The following is a 23,724-nucleotide window of genomic DNA, read 5'->3' as shown; positions in this document are numbered from 1 at the left end:
CTTCTACAACAGTAAAGGTGCTGAGGACTGGGGCCATGAGCATGTAAGTTATGTGTTGCCCTTCCCACAGTGTTTCAGCCATTTGGACGTTGCTACTTTAATTCTTTAGTATTGTATGGTAAATACCTGTACAGTGTATTATTTGTCGACAATCTATCATAGGTGAAAACAATCACGAACTACCCGTATAGTAAACGGATGTAATGATTGTTACCAGTTCTGAGGTCCCGAGCCTCGTCGCTCCGCCCACAGGGATCACGTGACCGACCGTCGCCCAGGTTGTGTCGAAAGCATCCTGGTGTTAGCAGTTAGCTCACCGCTAACAAAAACACCCAGTGAATGTTTTTTAATATAACGGGCGAATACTAACGTGGCTCGAGCGAGGACAAAGGAGATAAGGAACTACCCAAACTGGCTTCCCCTCCTAACGAGGGCCGATATCTGAAGCCAGTCAACACCGCTAACTAAACAGCTAGCTTTAGTTAGCTAACGTCCAAACTTTGACGGGCACCAGCAGCAACTCGTTAGCTTGCGGATACTCTTCCAGCTAGCCAGGACATGTACCTTGTTGTTGTAGCAGGTATGCTTACTAGCGAGCGTCGTGGGTATCGACGCGCCGTCTAGTGACGCGTTTTCTTGACCACTCGTTCGCGTAAAAGCAGCGTCAACGCCATTACTAAGCAGCGGGAGCTAACTTGTGAATAATGACAACCGTTAAGCAGCCTGTGCTAACGTTAGCCACTTGGACGACTCTGTAACCGAGATGAACACAGTTGCTCCACAGCGTCAACGTTGCTGATCGTCTCTCTCCCTCTCTCGTCGCCAACCTCGATAGTAAAATACAGCGAACAGCAGCGATCTGAACAGACACACGCCTGTGTGACCCGATCGATATCCGCCAATCACTTGCGATAAATGATGCGAAACGTCAGGATGTCAAACGCTTGGGGATTAACGTCGGGGCAGCGGTATTGTGTAGGAAACACAGCTGTCCGCTCCTTTCGGTAATCCTTGTATTCCACACAATGCAGACCCAGTAGACGTGTGTGATTGCTGAACGTGCAGGTTAACATCTTGTGTGTGTGTGTGTGTGTGTGTGTGTGTGTGTGCCAATACATCTGACTACCGAGTTCCCTTTAACCAGTCTGCATACACTGCAGTGTTTTATTCTTGAAATGATGTCCGGGGACGCGTCTGATAGTAGCGATGACTCCGATGCCAAAACAAATGAACTGGCCTGTACCGTCAAGCATCAGATCACCAATGGTAAGTCGAGTATACCGTTTTTGCTCAAGCACGTTATTTACATTGCGCAACCAAAAACCCCAGCACGCTGTAATCCATTACATAAGTTCACTTATTAATTAAGCATTTGTGATACGTTTATATTGTTGACATAGCTGGTGCTTCGTAGGAGAGTTGTTTCAACTCTGTAGGGTGAAACAAAATTACCAGATGTTGACATTTCCGAGGCTGGAGCTGATGGGGATTTTATATTGGATTGTATTACATTTTAAGATGTTTCTAACATGTTCCCTCTATACCTGCTTCTCCACATATACTATATATATATATATATATATATATATATATATATATATATATTAGAAACACTTCTCAGTATGTTGCAGTGCAATATAACACAGACCCCAAAGTGTACCCTATAATTCGATCAATACACACAGTTGTATTCTCAATAGAAATATGAAATATCTATTCAAGTATGCATTTGAATGTGCCGAGCTTTAAGGGCATCCGTGTCAACCTGAAGAGCGTAGAGTTAAAGTCTTCAGAGAGGAATCTTGTTTGAGTTTGTTTGTGTTGCACACATATATGAATAACGTATATATTAATAACGTGTATAAATATATATGCCACAATTTAAAATATGCCATCTAAGTTAGACGGCTGTTTCAGCATATTTTAAGAGATTTTTTTAAATGTGTCTTTCTGTCCTTTTAAAAACAAAAATAGCGGTGTTTGCAGGGTACAGACACTGCATGTACTGTGTACCGTATCATGTTATTTTCTTTCTGCTACTAGCTAACCTCACGGGTCACACTGAGAGGGTCGGTATGGAGAACTTTGAGCTGCTCAAAGTCTTGGGCACTGGAGGTGAGTGTTTACGTGAAGCATGATATATTTTAAATATAGATTCAGTTGTTTTCAAAACTTGAGTAAAATGTCAGTATGAGGTAACCCAAAAGCAGCAGGATATATTTTCCTGACATTGTTAAATATGTTATCGTCAAAGTGTTTCTAATTAATTTCCATTGACTGTAAAGAGAAAATATACCTAAGAACTAAACTGTGCGGCAAACACATTTTTTACCTTCATATCCTGATTTGGGAGTTGCAAATCATCCAGACAGCATGATAAGTATCTGGGTCTTCTGAAGGCTGTAGATGTCTTTGTTATTAGATCCCTCATGAATACCTCTCAGAGATCCAAGAGGCTGTTTCTATCAACAAAACAACAGCTGATTAAATTTGGTGTGCAGGATTATTTTTGCATTGATTTCCGTTTCACTTTCGTACGAGAAGTAATCTGAATGACTGGATGAAATGTTTGTTTGTGTTTTTCTAGCGTATGGGAAAGTGTTTTTGGTCAGGAAGAATACCGGTCACGATGTGGGCCAGCTTTATGCTATGAAGGTGAGACAATATATACACTGTGCTAATATATATCACACAAATAACACTTCTTCATTACCAGGGTTTTGCACTCCAATGTTTAAAAAAATTATGATTTTACAATCTCACAAATGTTTCTCGGAAATTGGCCACTTTAATCTCAGAGAATATCCAAGTTTTTTTCACATAAATTTACGACTTTAATCTTGAAATTGGTGTTCTCTCTGAATATAACCCCTCCTCACCCCCCGCCCTTCGCTTCGTCACAATATTTTTGACATACCTACAATGACCCGAATACACCGTCCTACAAAACACTTCCTTAGATACAAATTTAAATCACTGGGCTATGTTTAAAATGCAAGATGAGAAAACCTTTCTGTCGTGTCAACTTTAATTTGATTACTGCCGTAGGTGTTAAAGAAAGCAGCTATTGTTCAAAAGGCAAAGACAACGGAGCATACCCGCACTGAGAGGCAGGTGCTGGAGCACATCCGCCAGTCTCCCTTCCTGGTCACGCTCCACTACGCCTTCCAGACGCAGAGCAAACTGCATCTCATCCTGGGTGAGTGACGCCATGCTCCAACCAAATATGGTCAACTCGTTTCTCCAGTTTTGAAGTACTGGATCGATGTCCTCTTCACGTTTCTGTCTATAACTGTTTGTATGTTTTACTTTTTTTGTTTGTTGCCGTTTTGTGCATCGTGTGTGTTTTGTATATATCGTTGTGTTACGTCTATTCAAGCTCTCTGTGTATTTGCCTGTGTGTGTGAGTACAGACTATGTGAGCGGCGGGGAGATGTTCACTCATTTGTACCAGCGGGATCACTTCCCAGAGGAGGCGGTGCAGATTTATATCGGGGAAATAATCCTGGCTCTGGAGCACCTGCACAAGGTGGGGATTGCAATTTTAAAGCTACATTTACAAGTTTGGGGATTATAACTACTCACTGGGGTTGCGTAATGCTATGATTACGAATAACAAATAGTAGATAAAATGTAATCTTTTGTTTTCTTCACTTGTAAAAATGTAAAGCCACGAATATCGCTGATAAGTTTCCACTGTGTGTTTCGTTCAGCTTGGGATTGTGTACAGAGACATCAAATTGGAAAACATCCTTCTAGACTGTGAAGGCCATGTGGTATTGACAGATTTTGGGCTCAGCAAGGAGTTTCTACAGGAAGAGGTATGTAAGCACGATATAAATCTGTCCACATGTAAACATGTGGACAGATATATGCGGAATGTGAATATTGATGTCATATTATGTTCATGTAAGATTTGTTTTTATGGTTATGCTTTATCTTCCCTTTGTCCTCATTACAGAAAGAAAGGACCTACTCTTTCTGTGGCACCATTGAGTACATGGCCCCTGAAATCATCAGGGGGAAATCTGGGCATGGCAAGGTAAATGTATAAAGATTTAGCTGTAGATTTAAAGCTAAATGCTGTAATGTCTTTGGACAACTATGGTGCCTATGCAAGGCACAACATACATGTCAAATGACTGTAGAGGCCATGTGCTAAGATTGACTTTTGTGGTTATGGAATGCAGTATTATCTGAATCTGATCTGAATTACTAGGCAGTGGGTGCCCTACCTGCTCATTATGTTCCCTTTCCTTATATATAATGTTTCTCACCTTCAGTCGGTAGATTGGTGGAGCCTTGGGATCCTGATGTTTGAGCTTCTGACGGGTGCTTCTCCTTTTACCTTGGAGGGGGAGAGGAACTCCCAGAGTGAGGTGTCAAAGTGAGTGCCGCCAACTCCAATTGCATAAAACATGTAGTCGAATTATAAACCTGCCTTTATTCTCAGGTCATAACATTTATCTCAGACATCGTGTTGGAGGTACCTTCTCTAATCAATCTATCTGGCACAAATTGGAAGTGCATTCTCATACATGTGGTTTTGATAGGAAAAATCTGCTCTAGGATTTTCTCACTCAGTATCTTAGAGAGTGCTATGTCAACAAAATGGGCATTATGTCTTTTCTTTGACCATCTTTTCCACCCCTCTTCCGTCAGACGTATTTTGCGCTGTGATCCCCCGTTCCCCGCCATGATTGGCCCCACTGCTCAGCAACTGCTGAGGAAGCTGTTGGTGAAAGATCCCCACCGGAGGCTGGGCTCTGGACCACGGGGGTCCGAAGACATCAAAGCACACGCCTTCTTCGAGGTCCTCAACCGTCAGTCATTCTTACACCTGTCTCTCCCCGTCACCTCTTCTCATTCACCCGTAACGCTCTCCGTCTGCTTTTCGTTTCGTCGCAGGGCCTGAACTGGGCTGACCTCGCACAGAAGAAGGTGCCAAGTCCTTTCAAGCCAGAGCTGAAGAGTGAACTGGACGTGGGGAACTTCGCTGAGGAATTCACCGGGATGGATCCCGTCTACTCTCCGGCGAGCACACCGCCAAGCACTGACCGCCTGTTCCAGGTTAGTCTTGCTGTCACGACCCTGACCCTCATTAAAGCTGGATTTACAAAATACAATACCTATTACAGGCTGACAAAGTGAGTTCTCATCTAATAATACATCAGATAGTGGTATAAGATGTCTTCATGCATTTTCTAATTATACAGTTTGGTGTAGGCTCATGCTTTTTTATATCATGTGTAATTCTATTTAGCCTTCTCTCTCTCTCTCTCTCTCTCTCTCTCTCTCTCTCTCTCTCTCAAAGCAGATTGTTCAAAGTGTACTGCCTTGTCATACACCTAATATTACATTTCTATGATTTTAGGGTTACTCCTTTGTTGCTCCCTCCATCCTGTTCAACAAGAACGTGGTCATGGGAGACTTTGTGCAATCCCATATCGGTGCTGATCGGCCGGCTTCAGCCTCTGTCCAACGAAGTGCAATATTAGAGGTACGGACCAGTGGATCCTGTCTTATAAAGCCGCTTTGGGGTTTCCGGTTGATTTTGGCATTAGTGGTTTTTATATTTTTGCAAAACCAGTGTGTATTTAGTGGAGGCCCCTCTGTAATCTGGACTGATGTGAAAAGGCTCAGCGGTGTTTCTTAATTAGGACAAACAGGAAGGAAGAGAAACTAGTTGTTTCAGTTTATTACTCTACCTTATTTCACAGCATGTTTTGTCGTGTTTAATCTTGGGTTAGGCAATATTAAATAAATATAACAATTTTCAGGAGACTGTTCTGACAGCCTTTTACAGTGGCATAGTATCTGTTAAGGAATGGTACATCTCAGGTCAGCTTGTCTCGTCGATATTTATCACACTAGAATGCACAAGATTAAACTACTGCAGTGTTTTCATCCTGAAACAATAGAAATCTGACTTAGTTTTGGTTATTTAACAACAGAAATGCAAATCATAGCTCATTAAATCAAATAACATATGATTGCACTGATAGATGATGAAGGGTAGATGTTGATATGCTGACTAGCACGATATAATTTCAGTTTGAATGCAAATTGAATCTTCATATAAAGGCAAACATTTTCCTCTCCAGCGAACCCTCCTCAGGTGCTTGAATATAGATTCAGGTTGTGTCACATATTGGTCAAAGTCAGATCCTTTTGACTCTGCTGGAAGCCACGTCCTATTGCACAAGGGAAAAGACCGAACACAGCACATCTCTTTGAACAGCTCAATGTGACTCGCACCACCTGTTCTTTGTTCAGGAATCCCAGTTTTTTCAGCACTATGAGCTGTGTCTTCACGGGCCACCCCTGGGTGAGGGCAGCTTCTCTGTGTGCAGGAAATGCCGACACAAGCAAAGTGGCCACGAGTATGCCGTCAAGATCGTTAGCCGCAGGTGAGAAGTGACGCTGCAATACCCGTGTACAATGTGTTCCTTTCATATTTAATTGGGGGATCCAACATCGGAAAAAGATTTGTCATTATGAATGCAACTAACACAAAAAACAAAGACCAGCTTGTTTTTCGAATTTTGAGTTAAAAATAGGTTTTGAAAAAATGAGCCAGGGGCTGAGTTTTTTTTTTTTTATGTCAGATTTGTGTGTCCGGGAAGTTTCAGCACTTTAATGTCATGAATTCCTTTGATACTAAAGAATTCTGAAGGAAAAAGGATTCTCATGCAAGGCTTCTAAAGCGTTCCCATTTTTGTCCCAGTACACTCACACAGTGAGTTAGACTATAGCTGCCATGTTGGGAGCTGTTGAGAGGCAATAGAAATGCTCCAAAACTTTTTAAAATTTTTTTTTACTTGAGCATTAAATCAAAAGTACTAAAAACAAGCTGTTTTTTTTCCTTCTTCTTTTTGATTCCCTATTGAATGTGTGTGAAGAGCAGGACTGATGCACAGATTCTGTCACACCATCTTAGTTATCGCTTTGAGTCGGTGTGCTTTACAGTATCACTGTGCCGTCTGATAGTACAAGTCACAGAATGTCCTTGTCAACATGTGTACACTGTGTTCTCTTTGGTAGAATGGAGGCCAACACCCAGAGGGAGGTGGCTGCTTTGAGGCAATGCGAGACTCACCCAAACATCGTCAAGCTGCATGGAGTCTATACGGATCAGGTACAGTGGAGGATATGTGCAGTGACAAACAAATAGTCCATTTTACTGTATGAACTTTCAAGGATGGAAACTTCAGCACCATGCAACAACAAAAGCAGCGTTCAAACTCTCCTTTTCTCTCCTCCGTTAGTACCACACGTATTTAGTGATGGAGCTTCTGCGAGGTGGGGAGTTGCTGGAAAGGATAAAGAGGAAGAAACTCTTCGGCGAGGCGGAGGCCAGCCAGCTGTTGCAGAGCCTGGTCTCTGCAGTCAGCTTCATGCACGAGGCTGGAGTCGTGCACAGAGACCTCAAACCAGAGGTGAGCTGGGTTTTGATGGCTTCATGCATTCCGTGAAATATACAGCCTCTCCTTACAAAAGACAAGCAAAGTGGTGACTCGAATGACACAATAGCACCGAGCACACGTGTATGTATGATTATTTTCCTACGAAAACGTCAGTCCAAAGTCATTGCATCCATAATTCCACTGTATCGCATCATATTGAAATTTAAAAATAATTTTCGGTAATTAAAAAAGAAAACTTTTCCAGAGACGTTAGATGTTACAAAGGAAGCCGCGGCGTGTGGAATTATTGGCCCAGAGAGAATTAGTGCGAACAGAATGAAGTTTTAATTGTCTCCGTATTTTTCCACTGTGAACTGCATGTGTTCTGGTTTCCCCGAGGATGTCTCGCATAAACTGGCTTAATACGGAGTTATAACCGACCTGTTTGGTGTGGGGGGAGGGGTGTTGTTTGTTTCTATATTTTGCAGCATCATTTTGCACATGATTTAATCGAGGTAATCACAGTGGACAACAGTGCGTAATGTCTCTGCTGCGGTGCGGCACTTTCAAAATGAAGGCTGCAGATTTATCACGCGCATATCCTGCCGTCTTCAGATGGTTGTGGGATTTAATTAACGGAAGGAGTATAGAGCAGCTGTGAATGACAGATAGTGGTATGAATCACCCATTAACTTTTAGTAACGCTCGAGTGTTTTACTGAGACGCCTGTCGTAATCGCATAAACTTTTATATTTGATGCCAATCTGAAGGCATTAACTGGTTGGAGAGTGTTTTAATTAAAATAGTTTATCTACATTATTCCATAATTCTGGCAAATCTGTTAAGTATTGAGCTTTCGCTTGTTGACAGAATCACCAAATGATGAATCATAGTCAGATGAGCGATTTGGAAATAGCCGGTGTCCTCCGGCATCTAATCCAATTTTTACCAAGATATCAACTAATTTTGGGATGCCTTTATATTTTTTTAATGAAACTCCCATCTGTTCCCCTCTACTCCTTTGCACCACATGTGCTGCACTGCGCACGGAAATGCAATTCACACAGGTAAAAGCATACATTTAGATGAGGAACGTACTAACTTGCAGTATTTAGTAGTACTACTAGTTTTTACTCGTGGTAGTTAGTCTTTTCTAAAAAAAAAACAAGAAAAATAAGAGTGGACAATCATGAAATCTTTTCCTCTTTGCAGAATGTGCTGTTTGCAGATGAGGCGGAGGACTCCATGCTGAAAGTAATAGATTTTGGATTTGCCCGCCTGTGCCCCGCAGGCAGCGCCCCCCTGCAGACTCCCTGCTTCACGCTGCAGTACGCTGCACCTGAACTTTTTGAGAGTGCAGGATACGACAAAGCCTGCGACCTCTGGAGTCTCGGGGTCATCCTGGTAATTTAAACTAAAACCGCTGATTCGGTCAAACCAGTAAGGCTAATTGAAGTACTAATGACTCTCTCTCTCTCTGTGTGTGTGTGTGTGTGTGTGTGTGTGTGTGTGTGTGTGTGTGTGTGTGTGTGTGTGTGTGTGTGTGTGTGTGTGTGTGTGTGTGTGTGTGTGTGTGTGTGTGTCTCATCAGTATACCATGCTGTCAGGCCAGGTGCCATTTCAGAGTGAGCAGCGGGGGATGACCTCATCATACGCTGCTGACATCATGCAAAAGATTAAGGAGGGTGATTTCTCATTGGATGGAGAGGCATGGAAGGGCGTATCCGAAGATGCCAAAGAGCTTGTTAAAGGTATGTGATTGATAGGTTTGAAGTGACCCATATGCAGTTTGCCTTAGTTGTGAGATGGGGGGATGGTTTCAGAGTTCCCGCTGAGCGAAGCACTCGTCAGAAGTCAGAGAAATGTTTAATTTTAAGCTTGTTTTTGTATGCTTCCCTTCTGTGTTGTTCTATTGTTTTTGTGTTTCTTCAGCTGTTTTAATCCTGTCCTGTGACTTAAGGCCTCCTGACGGTGGACCCAGAGACGCGTCTCAAACTCTCTGATCTGAAAGAGAACAGCTGGCTGCAGGGCGGAGCATCCATGTCCACCACTCCTCTGTGCACTCCAGATGTGCTGGAGTCCAGTGGGCCTACGGTCCGCACCTATGTCAATGCCACCTACAAGGTAGGAGCATTGTGTACAACATTTGGCAAAGTTCTTAAAAACTAGATGATTGCATGAACTCAATGTGTTTCATCTCGCTTTTCTTTGTCTGTCCCCCCCGCCAGGCTTTCAACCTTGGTAAGAGAGAGGGCTTCTTTCTGAAAAGTGTCGACAATGCTCCCCTTGCAAAACGCAGAAAGCTGAAGATGACGAGCACAGGCGTCGAGACCCGATGGAGTTCATCCTCTTCCTCTTCCTCCTCCTCCACTTCCTCCTCTGCCTCTGCCTCGGCCTCTGCCTCTGCAACAGCATCCAAATTGCAGCCAAAGCATAATGTGAGCCCAAAGCAGACTGTGAGCCCAAAGCAGACTGTGACCCCCAAGGAGAGCTAGCCTGAATGGCAGCGGAGAGAAGGAAAATGAAGAGGTTTGTGCTTATACGGGCAACACAGTGTCCTCCAGTGGTGATGGGGTCACCCAGTTCCCAAAAAACAACATACTGACGAACCAAAAGACTGGTTTAGGTTAGTGTTAAGTTTTCAATACAAATTTTAATTCCATCTTTCACCGCGCCGTATTCTCTCCAAACCAGTCTGTATTTTCCTTGAATGGATGGAGGAGAAGACGGTACAAGTCTAGTTTGGCATCATTAAGCTGTATAGAAATCTGTGGCCTTGAGAAAAATATTATTATCCAGAATTCGCTGTGCATATATTCCAGACTAAAAGTGACAAAAAAAATTGATATTTACCTGTTTTCACTGTGGGTAAGAAACAGTGCCTGGCTATAGGGACAAAGGGAAAAAGGAGCCATAAATGAGCAGAAGCCATATTTAAAGCAGCGCGGTGAAAGAGACGCAGTGTGTGTGAATACACACAGATTTGCACAGAGCAAATGAATAGCCCTTCCAGAAATTCACAGGCTGAATCCTCTGACTATGTAGTTAGTTTGAACTTGCCACGCGCATAATGATCCGGCAAAGGTTTGGCCACGAGTGCTGTGCCACAAAAAAGCGCTCACCTTTTAAGATTTTTTTTGTTTGTTGCTGTTGCACTATTTGCAGAGAGCGTAAATGGTCAAAAAGAGGCAGACTGCAGGAAGGAGTGAGCTCAGAGGGGAACGCTTCTGATACGCGTGACCCTTGAGATTGCGGAGGATGCTGTAGTCGGAATCGTCTCTATTGGATGCGGTTCGACCCGCATCAGTCCTGTGGGCACTGACTTTGCAAAGCACCTCCAATACACTTTCAACTCTCCAGATCCTGTTAAACGCAACGTGGGGGCGCATGTCTCGATCAGCGGCTCTTTAAAAAAAAAAAAACTCTGAGTTCCACTCGAAGTGGTCGCAGTACGAACACGGTGCCCAACAGTAGCACTTGTAAACGCAGATGAAAGGACAGACGCGGTCATGGAACAAGGGTGTGGTTTTCTCGTCCCACTCGCTGTAAATTGCTCGCATTATTGTGCCGCTCCGACCATTTTCTAGCATGCTAATCCGTTGTGAAGATGAACTGTAAGAACTTTTTTTTTAATATATATTTTGGTATCTCAAGCGTACCATGGGGATGTTTTCTATGCTACAAGAGTGTTCGCACGTAAATTGGAGCAAAATCCATTTTGGTGGTTTAACGTGTCCATCGCCTTTTGGCTTGTGAACTTTTAAAAGGTATTACAGTGTTTGTTTTGTTGCCCGACCAGACCAGCGCCGTATGCGGCTCTCACCAGTACGATCTCATTTGATACAGTGATTTATTATTTCCCCCTTAATCAATTGTTGTCACCTGGGATGTAAGGGTCACCCAAATATGTATTTTTACAGATGTGCTTTTAAAATATTGTATGGCTTTGGAATTGGAAGCGTTTCAGAATGAGACACTTAATCATGAATTTAACGAGGTTCTGATGAGCCCATCCTGCAAGTTCTGTATATACTCATTCTTGATTTAGAGCAACAACAAAAAAAGATGTATGTAATGATTTTAAGATTTAAAAACTGTTTTAATGGTATAATAGTCTTCTGATGTATTTTTGTTGGACTTTTTCTTAATATTTTTTACATGTTGCACAGACAGTTGATCAATTAAACACATTTCAGCTTTAAAGGTGCTTTCCCTGATATTTATTACATGTAATTGGCGTGAGTGAGTGTGTGTGTGTGTGAGAGAGAGAGAGATATGATGACGCATTCTTGCTTTATTTTGTATTATTTCCTTGCCGCCTTTGTCTGTCTATAAGGTAACAGGTTGTTTGTGTTTGAACATTTACATTTTTACTTAAGAAATCTTTGCTATTATTGGTGTTCTTTTGTTGTAGTGATGATATTTTTCCTTTTTTGTTACTATTTCACTGAGATGCACTGTCACTGATGTCGTAACTGGGAATTTGATCTTTTACACCAAAGTTTTTTGGTTGGTGCAAAATAAACTTTACTTTTAAATAGATGGTTGAGTGTTGTGGTTGTTCTGTGAACGCTCGCGATTATGTTGGTTTGAGCACTTTCAGCTCCAACAGTATAAATACTGGGGGTGAGACTTTTAATTATTGTACAAACGTAATGAATTACACAGGAATTTTCATAACCTTTCCATTTGACAGAAGCCATTCTGATAATGTACCTATTTTATAACGGAGAGGTAAAACCTTGTTGAAATATATCAGTGATTTAATCAATGTCTCACCAACATGAATCATTTTCAGTCAGCTGCAAGGTGAAATATTTAACCACAGAATATTATACTCTAATCTCTTTTTAAGAATCAGAACAATTTATTGCCGTGTATGTTTTCACATACAAGGAATGTGTCATAGCGGGTGGTGCTTAACATTAAACAATAAACAGAGTGCAAGAAATGTGAGCATGTTTAAATCTACAATATAATATCAAATTCAAATAAAGTGCACAAATGAACATAACAGTATTTTAAGGTTTTGGAGTCATTGCCATCTACAAACTCAATCTATGTTATTCAAATGCATCTTAAATCCCCCGTTCTATTAGCATGTCTGCAAGAGGGAGTCGCGACAGTCGGTATGTCCTGAGGTGGAAAGCTCATGAAGTTCTCTGATCTGAACAACAACACCGCTTATTTCCTATTACACAAAAAGGACAGGACATGGAAAGTGTTTGGTAGATTTCTTAGCATCTTTAGTGTATCTGATCCTCTGGAAGTGGCCGTCTGTCCTCTGCCAACACTGTTGCTAACAGCAACTAACACTATATTTTTACTTCACTTACCACAGAGCGTTTGGGGGCGAAAGAGGAAACCTCACACCAGAGTGTACAATGCTTTTCCTCGAAACATGTCAGTGTCGAATCAAGTTTTCCAGCATTCAAAAATGCGTGTTTTTTTCTTCTTTTTTTTCAGGCAAGTTATTTGTACTTTGGTGCTTCATATCTCTCACACTGATGGCTTGAGGTAATGTTTTACTCTGCTGACACTCCAAAAAAGATGCACGTTGTAGTCATGTAGTTTGGGGTCACTGGCTGAGTGTTTTGTCAAAAAAAAAAAAAAAAGAAAGCCTAACAATGCAGTCAAACTGATGGATCGCGTCCTTTTGGGCTCCGGTTGAGGTGAGCATTGGTCGTACCTCTGCACAGTAAAAGGTTGCGTCTAACCCAAGCCGACTTATTGCACCGCCTGGTGAGCACGTGTGACCTGAGTGGCAAAATGCCAACGCAATAAAATCAGTGTCAACTCAGGAAATATAACCTTCAAGGTGTGTGAGGATTTTCAACCGTGTTCTGATGAGGATCATCGGATGTGACTGCAGAGCCTCTTGCAGGCATTTCTTGCTTTGAGAATGAAGGAGCTGAAATAAATGTTGAAAATTATCTTAGAAAACATTTCAGGCTCTTGTGCAATGTTCGTTATTGCAGCAGAGAATTACATCTCTTCAGTTCACATATTGCCGCCCTGTGCCAAATCCCTTCATCTTCCCTTCATGCTGAGAGGCTGCAGCTAAAGGGGCTGAGTGGGACTTCGAGGTGCACATAGCTCCCAGAATGCCAATCAGGAAGGTGAGTAAAACAACAACAACAACACTCCCTGAACCCACACATGAAAGCATCAACAGCATTGCGTCTCCTTTTGCTTTAATATTTGTAACTGCAGCTGCGGTGGAGTTTATATGGTTTAATGTTATTATAACATTACATTATACACGTTACATCAATGTGCCGTCGTTTGGTGAAGTTTTACTCTCCTGTTGATTTTTATTAAAAGTGTCAGGCTAGTTGCTGCAACCGCCGCGGTGTCTGCTTGTTTTTTTAATGAAATCTATTTTGTAGTTTTCTGGTTATTTCTTGTGACGCTACACTGAGGAATGAGATTGTATATTTATAGTTTATAAATTGGAATAAGAATTTATTGTTGGGCCTGATGTTAGAGATCCTAGTAATTTCACTTGAGCCACATGTATTTCGAGTAAAAATAGGCTACTTTTATTTGAGTACAATATTCTAATACTCTTTCCAACCCTCATGGCCTTTTTCTTCTTCTTGTGTATTCATTTCTGCTCTACAACTTGACCTTGATGTTCTTGAAAATCCCGAGCCTGTTCTTTAAATCTATAACTGCAAAAAAACAGCTGTCTCCTGTGTCCTTTGTGTCCTGTGTTAAGTGTCCCTTCATCAAATCAATTGTAAGATACTTTCAAAATGCCTACTGTTGGATTCCTCGATTGTTCTGTTACTCGTCTTCTGGACGATGTGACGCGTGACGGTCAGTGGCGCTGGACTAGACGAGCTGCACCGCCTGACGATAGGAGACCTGCATTGCACAGAACAAGACACTAAATTACCCAGCCTCACTTAATTACATGCTTCCTCATGGACCACCGAGCCTGGAAAAGGACAGTGTGACGGGTTAGTGGCTTTTGTACAAGAGAACATCTGCTTGCTAGCATAATAATAATAACAACGCAATGAGCATGCTGGTTTCTAGCAAGTGTCATTGTTTTTTTTTTTGCAGGCATTTGGTCATAAATGTGTGCTGGATGAAAAGTCATGAGGGTTCATCCTCTAAGCGCCATGAACATCGGCACCAGATTGCAATGCAGTCCATGGAATAGTTGTCGAGACATTTCAGTCTGGACCAAATGGGTGAAGCCCCAACGACGTATATACGAAAAGGTATTATATTGGCGGCGGTGATGCATGGGCCAACAAAAAAGCAAGGAGAAACCGATAAAACTGATTGGCATGCTTTGCAGTCCGCTCATTGATCTCTGGCAGCATATGAAGTCCCAGCTGAGCCTCTGGGCTAATCAAACTCTACGCTTCACATACTCCACAGACTGTGTGCTGCAGCAAAGGCCGCTGTTATTGGCAGTGCATCACCAACAAACAGCTGCACCTTCTGAAGGGCAAGACTTGTGTCTCTGCAGGAGGAAGCATATGTTTGCTCATAGAAACTCACACTTTCAAACATGAATGAAAGCCAAGAAACCATTGGGTAGAGGGGGAGGGGGGGCTCTGTTGACTTGGTAAACAAAAAAATGTGTTTAGATTTTGTGAGGAATTAAATATTAATCAGAAGGTCGAATTGAAGTGTCATCTTAAGCATATTAACAGTCCTGCAGACACGCACAAGAGTGCCATAAAAGCTGTTATTAGCTTTCTGGCAACAATTTACAGTGTAGCAAAAAGTCCTTTTCGAAATGCGATCCATTTGCAGTCGACAGCGACAAAAGTCTTTTGTGTTGCGTTACATGTCTTCATAGTGTGAGACCTTGCAGCTTTAATGAAGCAATGAAATGTATTGTTGCACTAAAAAACACTCTATTCGGTCTTTGGGAGACTAGCTGCTCTTGTACAGCTGTCCGCTATGAGCTTTATGTAAAAAAAAAAACTGAACACTAACTGTTTTAACTGGTGGGGGTGCTTAATTAAATATTTAACAGTCTATTAAAATATGTGGTTTGTGATATACACATCACAAAATGCTGCCCGTCAAGGACCCACGATGCTCTATTAGTCCACTGATAAGTTTCATGAACTCTGACGCTGTCCGTGGTCCTGAGCGCTGCACCATAAATTCCACGCCACCGGGGGTCAGTAGGGCGCTTGGCACTGACGGCACAAGAGCCCCGATGAGCAATGGAGGAGCGATGGATAACATGAATATAATGTGTCACTGGGCCATTAATCAAATCAATACCCAGGTGGATGATTTGCACAGAGTAGATGTAATATATTGGGCATGACTAAGACGGATCTGGATGGAACGCTGGCTCAAAATCATCAATTACCGTCCGTATACGGCTTGGAAGTGACCCAAGAACTGAATGCACTTCTTTCAGTCAGCCAGCAGACGTTTGCCAGTAGCTCCATTGCGTAAGAACTCGGTTATTGATGAGTTTTCAGAGCAGATCACACATGCATTTCTTAAATGCAGTTCAATAGTCACACAGGATGTGAGTTTGAGTTGTGTGCGGGCTCCATGTGGAAGCAAAGGGCGTCAAGACACTATATTGATGTGTGCTACATGATGGAAACTGTGCAGCACTATTACACTGGAGAAAAGAACACATTTGAAACTGTTGATGTGGCCTTGAGTTTGAAAAATTAATGAATTCAACAGGCAAGGGGACGTCTATTGTAAGCTACCATGGAGCTGTATTCTGGGATTTGTAGAATCCAGCCTTTTTGTTTGATCATTCTTAAATTCACGCTTTCTCACTCAGTACCCCAAACTTCATGGATGCGCAATATCAAATCCTGGAATCTCCTTTTGAATCCAAAGTCATCCCTATATGATCCACTTCAACCTATTTCCATCATGTCGTTGCTGTAGCATGGTAAATTAATGCCCGAACAAGAAGCAACGCTAAACGTGTCACGATGCAGGCGTTGTTCAAAATTGCTGTTGTCAGTTGATCCCCAAAGGGGTCAGTGACTAAGTTTTGGCTCGGATAACCGAGCATTTTTAGTTTGAGTCCGTGTCATCGCGTGGAAGAGGTTTCATTAACCCGAGGGTCAAAGCATTTTCATTGCTTACATATTTCTATAATTGAAGTTGCAAATTAAAAACCAACCATTTACGAGGTTTTCACAAGGCAGTGACAGTTTGCAATTTAACGGCGCTGCGTAAATGAATACTTTGCAGCTAATGAGTGAATCATCTTTCTCTCCGTGTCGTGGGTGAAAGTGTGAGGATGCTTCATGAGTTGCAGAGTGCATCGTTGGCCAGGAGCAAAACGCTTCTTTGGTCTTGCACGTCGACTTCCTCTTAACGTTGTCCCCCTCTGACTCAGTGACATTTACACAAGCAACTTTAATTTTGCAGGAGCTAACATCTGTGAATAGATGTCAGAAAAACTGACTCAACCGAAGCGCACATCACTTAATCATGCAGGTCGACCCAAGAGATACTTGGAGGATAAAGACATATATATTTCTCTGGCGGCACATTTCTTTGCTGTATTGACTGGGATGATAACAATGGAGCTGAAAAAGGAAGAGAATAAAATAAATAAAAAAAAGAGGGTGAACCTGATATGCCTTCTAAATATATCGACACCATGGGATTTCTGTTATGAGTATAAGATGCACGTAGTAGATATAAAGGTCTTTACTTGGAGTTTTCAAAGACAGGTTCTCAGAACAGAGAAACTATGTATTGATTCAGCAGCTAAAAGGGCCTTTTCAATTCCCATACCATTTAAACAGCCTTCCCTGCGTTCTTTTTTTTTTTTGTCCACCAGTTCCATTAACCTCGCCCCACAGTCTGGCCCCCATCACTGTTCGTTAACCCGGTCCGCTTTATTCTTATCCCATCATACCCGAGATGTGGCCATTACCTTTCCGCACACGTCCCTCTTTAGGCATGATTGTGTGGTGACAGAAGACCAGTGAAAAATGTAAAATCTCTGGTGGTGAATGGTAATATCCACAGGACAGTAACATCCACTTTAACAAGCCTGTTTGGACTGATTCAGTTGGCAGCGGTGATGCCGTGTACAAACAAATAAGTCTGTTAACAAAACAGGAAACATTATTGCAGCATATAAAAGAAGATTGTTCAGCAGGGCACAACTGAAAAGATGACGAGGCAGCTTTTAGATGTGTTGAACTATGATCACGCGGCGTGAGAAAAGAGCTTTCACAATCACAAAGAGGAGGTTGGAGCCGAGCAACATGAAAGGAGGGGGAAAAAATCATGGAGGGTGCACTGGAATGATTCCCTAAGCTTTTGTGTCGTATAAATTATGAGGCATATCTATCTCTCCGGCATTGTTAAGTGCACCTCCTCGGTATCTGATCTGCGGGGCTGTGAGCAGTTTATTAAAAATGGAAGTCATTCTAAATGAGCCCGTAATGCTCAACCCTTTCAGGAAATCTTAATGGATCCCAGCCTATCTCTGACAAGGTTAAACGCTTCAGGAGACAGCGAGAAGCGCTAACAGACTAGATTATGGAGAGAGATGAATACTAACCAGCACATAGATTCATCTGGATTATTTAGACACTGCCATTTTGTGAGTATGTTTAAACTTTACATGCACCAGGTATTCCAGATATGAACAGCAAAATAATATGCCGACCGTGTACTGTGGGCTTTGTGTTATCGATTCTTCATAACACTTTATCTATTGCACTGAATTATCAGACGCAAGTCCTCATTGAAACTTCTCCTGCAGCCCTGAAAGCTGAAAGCACTGCAACAGTTCTCTTACTTTGGAATTTGTCTTTTGTAAATGCGCCTGTGTTGTCAAATTGGTGACGGTCTCCATTTGCACGTGTTTTCATAAGAAAAACACGTTTTGGTTTTGAGAAACAAAAAGCTGCCTCGTCATTGACAGGTTGCTGCCTCGTGTTTTCAGTTCATGCAAGTTGATTGTAACAGTTTGGACTCTTAGTTTGGTTCTACTTTGCTCCCCTCTCTCTTGTCACTTGGTTGCAAAAGACAAGATGGCGACTGCGAAAAACCAAGATGGCAAAGGCTAAAATGCCGAACTGAAGGCTTCAAAACCGTGGTTCACACGCCAATGTTTGACCTCTTCCCATATACTGTCTCTATGACTATAAGTGAGTGGCGTTATCTTTATCTGAAGAGAGCGTTTGTGACGTTTCTGGGTGGCAACTTGGCCGGGTGTCGGATCCGTAGCAATCATCCAAAAGGGAAGCTACAAAAAAATGTCCGACACAGCGCAGAAGCGGCCCTAATACACCCGAACCCTCGTCGAGCCTTGGAGGAGGGGCCAACTTTGATTTGTTGTGTTTACGAACAGCGACCAATAAATCCTACACACTGTGCCCTTAACCAACCAACAATCCTGTTGACTAAAGATCACCAGGGCAGCCAGACTGTTGGATTAGCATTCACAAAGTAGAGTTAGTTACGTGGAGTATAAAATGTCGGTGTTCAAACAGGATGAACTGTCACTTCCCCCTCCTATATGCCCTTCCGATCACACCTCTCCGTGGATAAATAATTCAGCCTCATTAACCCGGAATAACTCAAAGCAGAGGATCGTGTGGTAAAGTTTCACAACATGAGATTGTTTGAATAATACAGCGTCTTTGTTTGCTGAGGAGCGTCTTGAAAGTCTTTGGGATAAGCTGTTCGTATACATATTTAATGCTGTGCACACGCGTCCCCATGTATAATGAATACATGTAATCTGGATACACTCACAGATGCCATGGAAACTGTGCTTAAGTTGACATCCTCATATCCCACTAATTAATCTCTGCGCTCGATCTGAGGACATTTCCCATATACGTCCTTTTGAACTCCACTGCGTTTACAGTAGGAAATATTTGTTAAGTTTCCAAGGAGACCAAACACATCTTGAATGGGAGGATGAGCTTTTCTCGAATGATGCCGCCACTAGAAACGTGGTGTCTTGTGCTTCACTCAAAAAAAACATCAAGCAGCTGTAAAGGAACTGCTGCAACAAGCAGTTACTGAACACACAAGTGAGATAATATCAGACCGTGTGGATGTGTTTCCCAGGTTATACGGGGAAACTCAACAAGGGAATCTCAGACGTTTGTTCCAGACTCTTCCTTTATTCACGAGGGGTGTATCAGACATGGAGGCTGTGAATGGCCAGTCGGCCTTTTAGGACACAAGGCTTTCAAAAGGACAACCTGTCATGCATTATTATGTCTATCTGTGATCTGGGTCAAGCCCTTGTAATGCATGAGTGCCTTTACAGGCACGCACTAGACCGTCATGCGGCACACCGGACCACCGTTTCAGAGGAAACACAATCGGCTCTATTGTGGACTCTCGCGGCCGCCGCTCTTATTAACAGTCACAAAATTGCTCTTAGCTGATGTGCGTGTGTGCAGCGGCCACCGGAACGCCTGCGGCCGCCGCTCGAGCCCGTCGCAGCAACAGTGCACGCACCGGCCACGTTTGTGCTGGAACGGGCACAGGATTGCTGAGAGGACACATGGAATGTGTTCTTGCTCTTGTGAACAAGCAGCACTGCATAGCCATCACCAATGAGAGGCTGCATACGCTGGGTGCAGGAAGACTCAGTGGCTGTGTGTGTGTTTGTGTGTAGGTATGCGTGTGTGTGTGTGTGTGTGTGTGTCTGTGTTGTAGTATCTTCATTATTAATTTAGTTCCTCATCATGCGGTGCCTCATAGTTATTTCCATGTGTTGTTCCTTACTTGCATAGATAGTGCAACACACACACACACACACACACACACACACACACACACACACACACACACACACACACACACACACACACACACACACACACACACACACACAGGCAACTTTCATAAATTGAGGATGAAGATATATGTTTAGTATTCAAGTGTGTTCAATAGCAACAAAACAAGAAACAATCTACCTGCACTTAGTTGGTTTTAGAAATTACATTTATTCATAAGGGAATTCCGGGATAGACCCAGAACCCGCTGCAGACGGTTGATATATCCCATCCTGCTTGGGAACGTCTCTTTTTCCCCAGAAGGAGATGGACAGTGTTGCAGTTGAGAAGGACATCTGGATGGAATTTATTCATCACAATCAATACGGGCACTGAAGCTTATTTTAAGGAAATCCCCCATTTATCTTCCTGCTACTGGAAACACTAAAATACTTTTAGGGGTACCATTTGTGTATTCATCTGTGGCTGAAAATAGTCCTCAACAAATACACCATTTACCCCTGTTAATTGATGTCGGCTAAAAACTACAGTGCCCAGCTGTTTTAGGAAATTATATATTGAGATCAAAGTCACACATTACTGTATTACACATTACTGTAAATCATGTTTTGTTTTATTTGAAAAACCCAGTTAGCTCAATTTCAGCAAAAGGTCATTGACTGCAACGTTCAGGCATAAAAAGAGGGAACATCTGTCACTCGTGACCTTTTTTGATCCTGCTGAGGTTCTGGCAGATGTTGGCCCTGGGCGGGACAGATGTGAAAGGTGTGACAGAAAGAAATGAAGAAAAAAAAAACGACATCCAGAGCTTTTTCTCTCAGCTTGGCAAGAAGCCATTTACTGCACCAGGGAGCTGGGGATCAGCGTCTCCTTCTGCCATAAAACCATTCTCTGTAGGTTAGTGGGGAATAAAGGACTGTACTGCACTCATGACTCCTCGCACACATGCAGAGCGGATCTCAGGATCGATAGCCGCCTTCAGTTTCTCTCCCTGGTGGCTCCTGCTGGGAGAGGGAGAGGGAGGGAGGGAGAGAGAGAGAGAGAGAGAGAGAGAGGGAGAGCACTGTCACTGTCACTGACATGACAATGTTACCTCGAATAACAGTTTGAAAGGCGCCATAACGCTTCCATCTCCGGCAACCCAAGGCACAGTTTCACTGTTAAAGTCCGGATAGAGTTATTGTTATTCAGTTATTGCCAACCACTTCGCCTACGTCTCTTTCTCAGCCCGAACATCACTGCATAGCATTCACGGGTCATAATTACTTTTTTTGTTTAACACTTTTAGATTTAATATGATGTATTATATAATATTTTAGATCAACATAAAGTTGGATAATATAGGCCAATTATCAGGCGCTTTGCAAATTTAGAGACACATTTAACTTGAAATATTTAATTAACAATTTAACCTTATATGTTGATCATATTTCTTTTATGTCCTTCAAAATGAAAATGAGTATATTTAAGGTGTAGACTGAAACAACAACAACAACAACAGCAACAACAACAACAACATTATATAGCATTATAGTGGGAGATGTGAGGAGCGGCTGCTGAGGTGTGGAGGCAGAACAACCCGCAGGTCTGACTGCTCTGACAGCCGGCTCTTGTCTTGTCTTGTCACGCCACACACACACACACACACACACACACACACACACACACACACACACACACACACACACACACACACACACACACACACACACACACACACACACACACACACACACACAAAGACCACACACTCCATGGTTAGCAGTTAGCACCACACTGAATATGGGTAATGTTGAATGTCTGATGGTCTGTTCTTGTTGGCGCTGAGGGCTGAGATGTCCCCGCGTTGTCATCTCACGGTCTCACAATTTTCCCTGCTGAGCTCCTGAGAAACTCTCCAGCCAGAAAGCGTGTTCTGTTACTATGACAACTGGCAACCGTGGTTTGCATCACTGCATATTAAACAGTTCTTAACATGGGGATTTTTTTTTTTTTACATGTATTGCTTCCCCCCTCCCCTCTTCTGTTTTGATGTGTTTGAAAACATAACACCGATTTCTTAATGTGGTGAAAACGTTGTCAAAAACAACAAATGAACCGTGACGTGATCTTGATTCCAGCAGCGGGTGCCGCGTCACCCGCTGCTGGAGCCACTGATGTTACGGCAAACTGGAAGCACTGGCTTTATTTGTGAACTGGAAGGAGCGCTCACTGTAATTGTGAGTTAACAAACCAACATGCCTGTAAGGGAACAAACAACCAAATAAACAGCCCTGTCCTTTTTTTAAACTAATAATACAGTTTTATATTTACGGCTGAGACTTTGTGTGTGATTACGACTGCACTCTGGGGCATGAATCCAATCCCTTTCTGACCTCACATCCTTTTTGACATGTCCTACATGTTCACCTGTATGAGAGAGTCAGCATGTGGTTTGATGAACCAGGAGAAGCAACGACTCAGGAGGCCTTAAAGTTGACCCAGATTTGACTCCCATCCGGCCGAAAGACACAGATATCTCCTTCAAAAATAAACACAACAGAATGGTTTTCTGATCGTCAGACGGCTAACAAACAAAGGTTATCCACACAACTTGTTCTACTCTCACAGAGGTTAAGATGAAGGAGAAAAATGTGTTCCAATCAAAAGGCCAAAGGTCAGAAAACGGCCTCTCCTGTATGCGATACGGCCTAAATGTTGTCCATGTGAGGACGGTAACTGTTAGAAAAATGTACTCGACACCTTGAGTTAAAATCATTAATCAGGACATTTATTCTTTGCAAACAGAAACAGTTACAGAAGTACACAACATGACACATCAAATGCGTTTCCTGAACTGCTCGCGGAATGAGAGAAGACTATCTTCTTAAATACATATGTTATCAATAGACATAGGGCCCCATGACGCCGTCATGGCTCCATCATGAGCCCCTGCCTGTCTCTTGATAGCTTTTACTGGTCAGGGCCAAAGTCACAAGGCTGAAAACCTTACTGTTCTTAAACAAGAGACTTACTGATACATCAGTCTCCTGACTCTATTGGAAATGTATACGAGAGTTCAATCAGAAGTCACTCTGTGATTCTGAAGGTAACATGAAAAACATTACTAATCAAGCGTAAATAAGTGTTTCTTCTAACAGTAACTGAGCCTATACTGGTGATGTGTGAGCAGAGAGTTTTCTCTCCTCACACTCACTAACACCCCCCAACAATATGCAACTGTGGGGATTTTGTCTCCCTTCCCGGCCTCCAGTATTTCTGTCCCGTATGTTGTTGGATGGAGCAAGTCAGCTCAGTGGTGTGGAAAATTACATCATTAATTGGGAATCATCAACGAGGAATCTTTGATAAGTAATTTAGCCGGTCTTCAGTGGCTGTGGGGGATGAGCTCTACGCTGAGAACAACTCCCTCTCTATAGTCTATTAACGGATAAGGCTGGCAATATTCTATAATTTTGTTATTGTCAAAATATCCCATTTACAAAAACAAAACAACAACGACGGCCTTATCTGCCTCGCAATACTTTCCGATTTCCCGACCCCGTCCTTGGCTCTGAGCCTGAAGATATAATTCCTTC

General features: G+C 42.6%; 1 protein-coding gene across 1 annotated transcript; it reads left to right on the top strand.

Annotated features, from left to right (window-relative positions):
• The first annotated feature begins 1,168 nt into the window (after window positions 1-1,168).
• Window positions 1,169-11,948, top strand: rps6ka4 (ribosomal protein S6 kinase, polypeptide 4). The gene is made up of 18 exons (XM_079214011.1): window positions 1,169-1,266; window positions 2,044-2,115; window positions 2,588-2,655; window positions 3,049-3,199; window positions 3,414-3,529; window positions 3,714-3,821; window positions 3,962-4,042; window positions 4,284-4,387; window positions 4,663-4,813; window positions 4,909-5,070; window positions 5,375-5,500; window positions 6,277-6,410; window positions 7,045-7,138; window positions 7,269-7,439; window positions 8,619-8,810; window positions 8,998-9,157; window positions 9,367-9,530; window positions 9,635-11,948. Exons 1-18 carry the CDS (start codon window positions 1,176-1,178, stop codon window positions 9,899-9,901), a joined length of 2,412 nt encoding a protein of 803 aa, XP_079070137.1. The 5' UTR covers window positions 1,169-1,175; the 3' UTR covers window positions 9,902-11,948.
• The last annotated feature ends 11,776 nt before the right edge of the window (window positions 11,949-23,724 follow it).

The sequence above is a fragment of the Taurulus bubalis genome, assembly GCF_910589615.1.
Source record: "Taurulus bubalis genome assembly, chromosome: 2".
Taxonomy (NCBI): domain Eukaryota; kingdom Metazoa; phylum Chordata; class Actinopteri; order Perciformes; family Cottidae; genus Taurulus; species Taurulus bubalis.
Note: the sequence above shows the minus strand (reverse complement) of the source record. Positions and strands in the feature narration are given on the sequence as shown.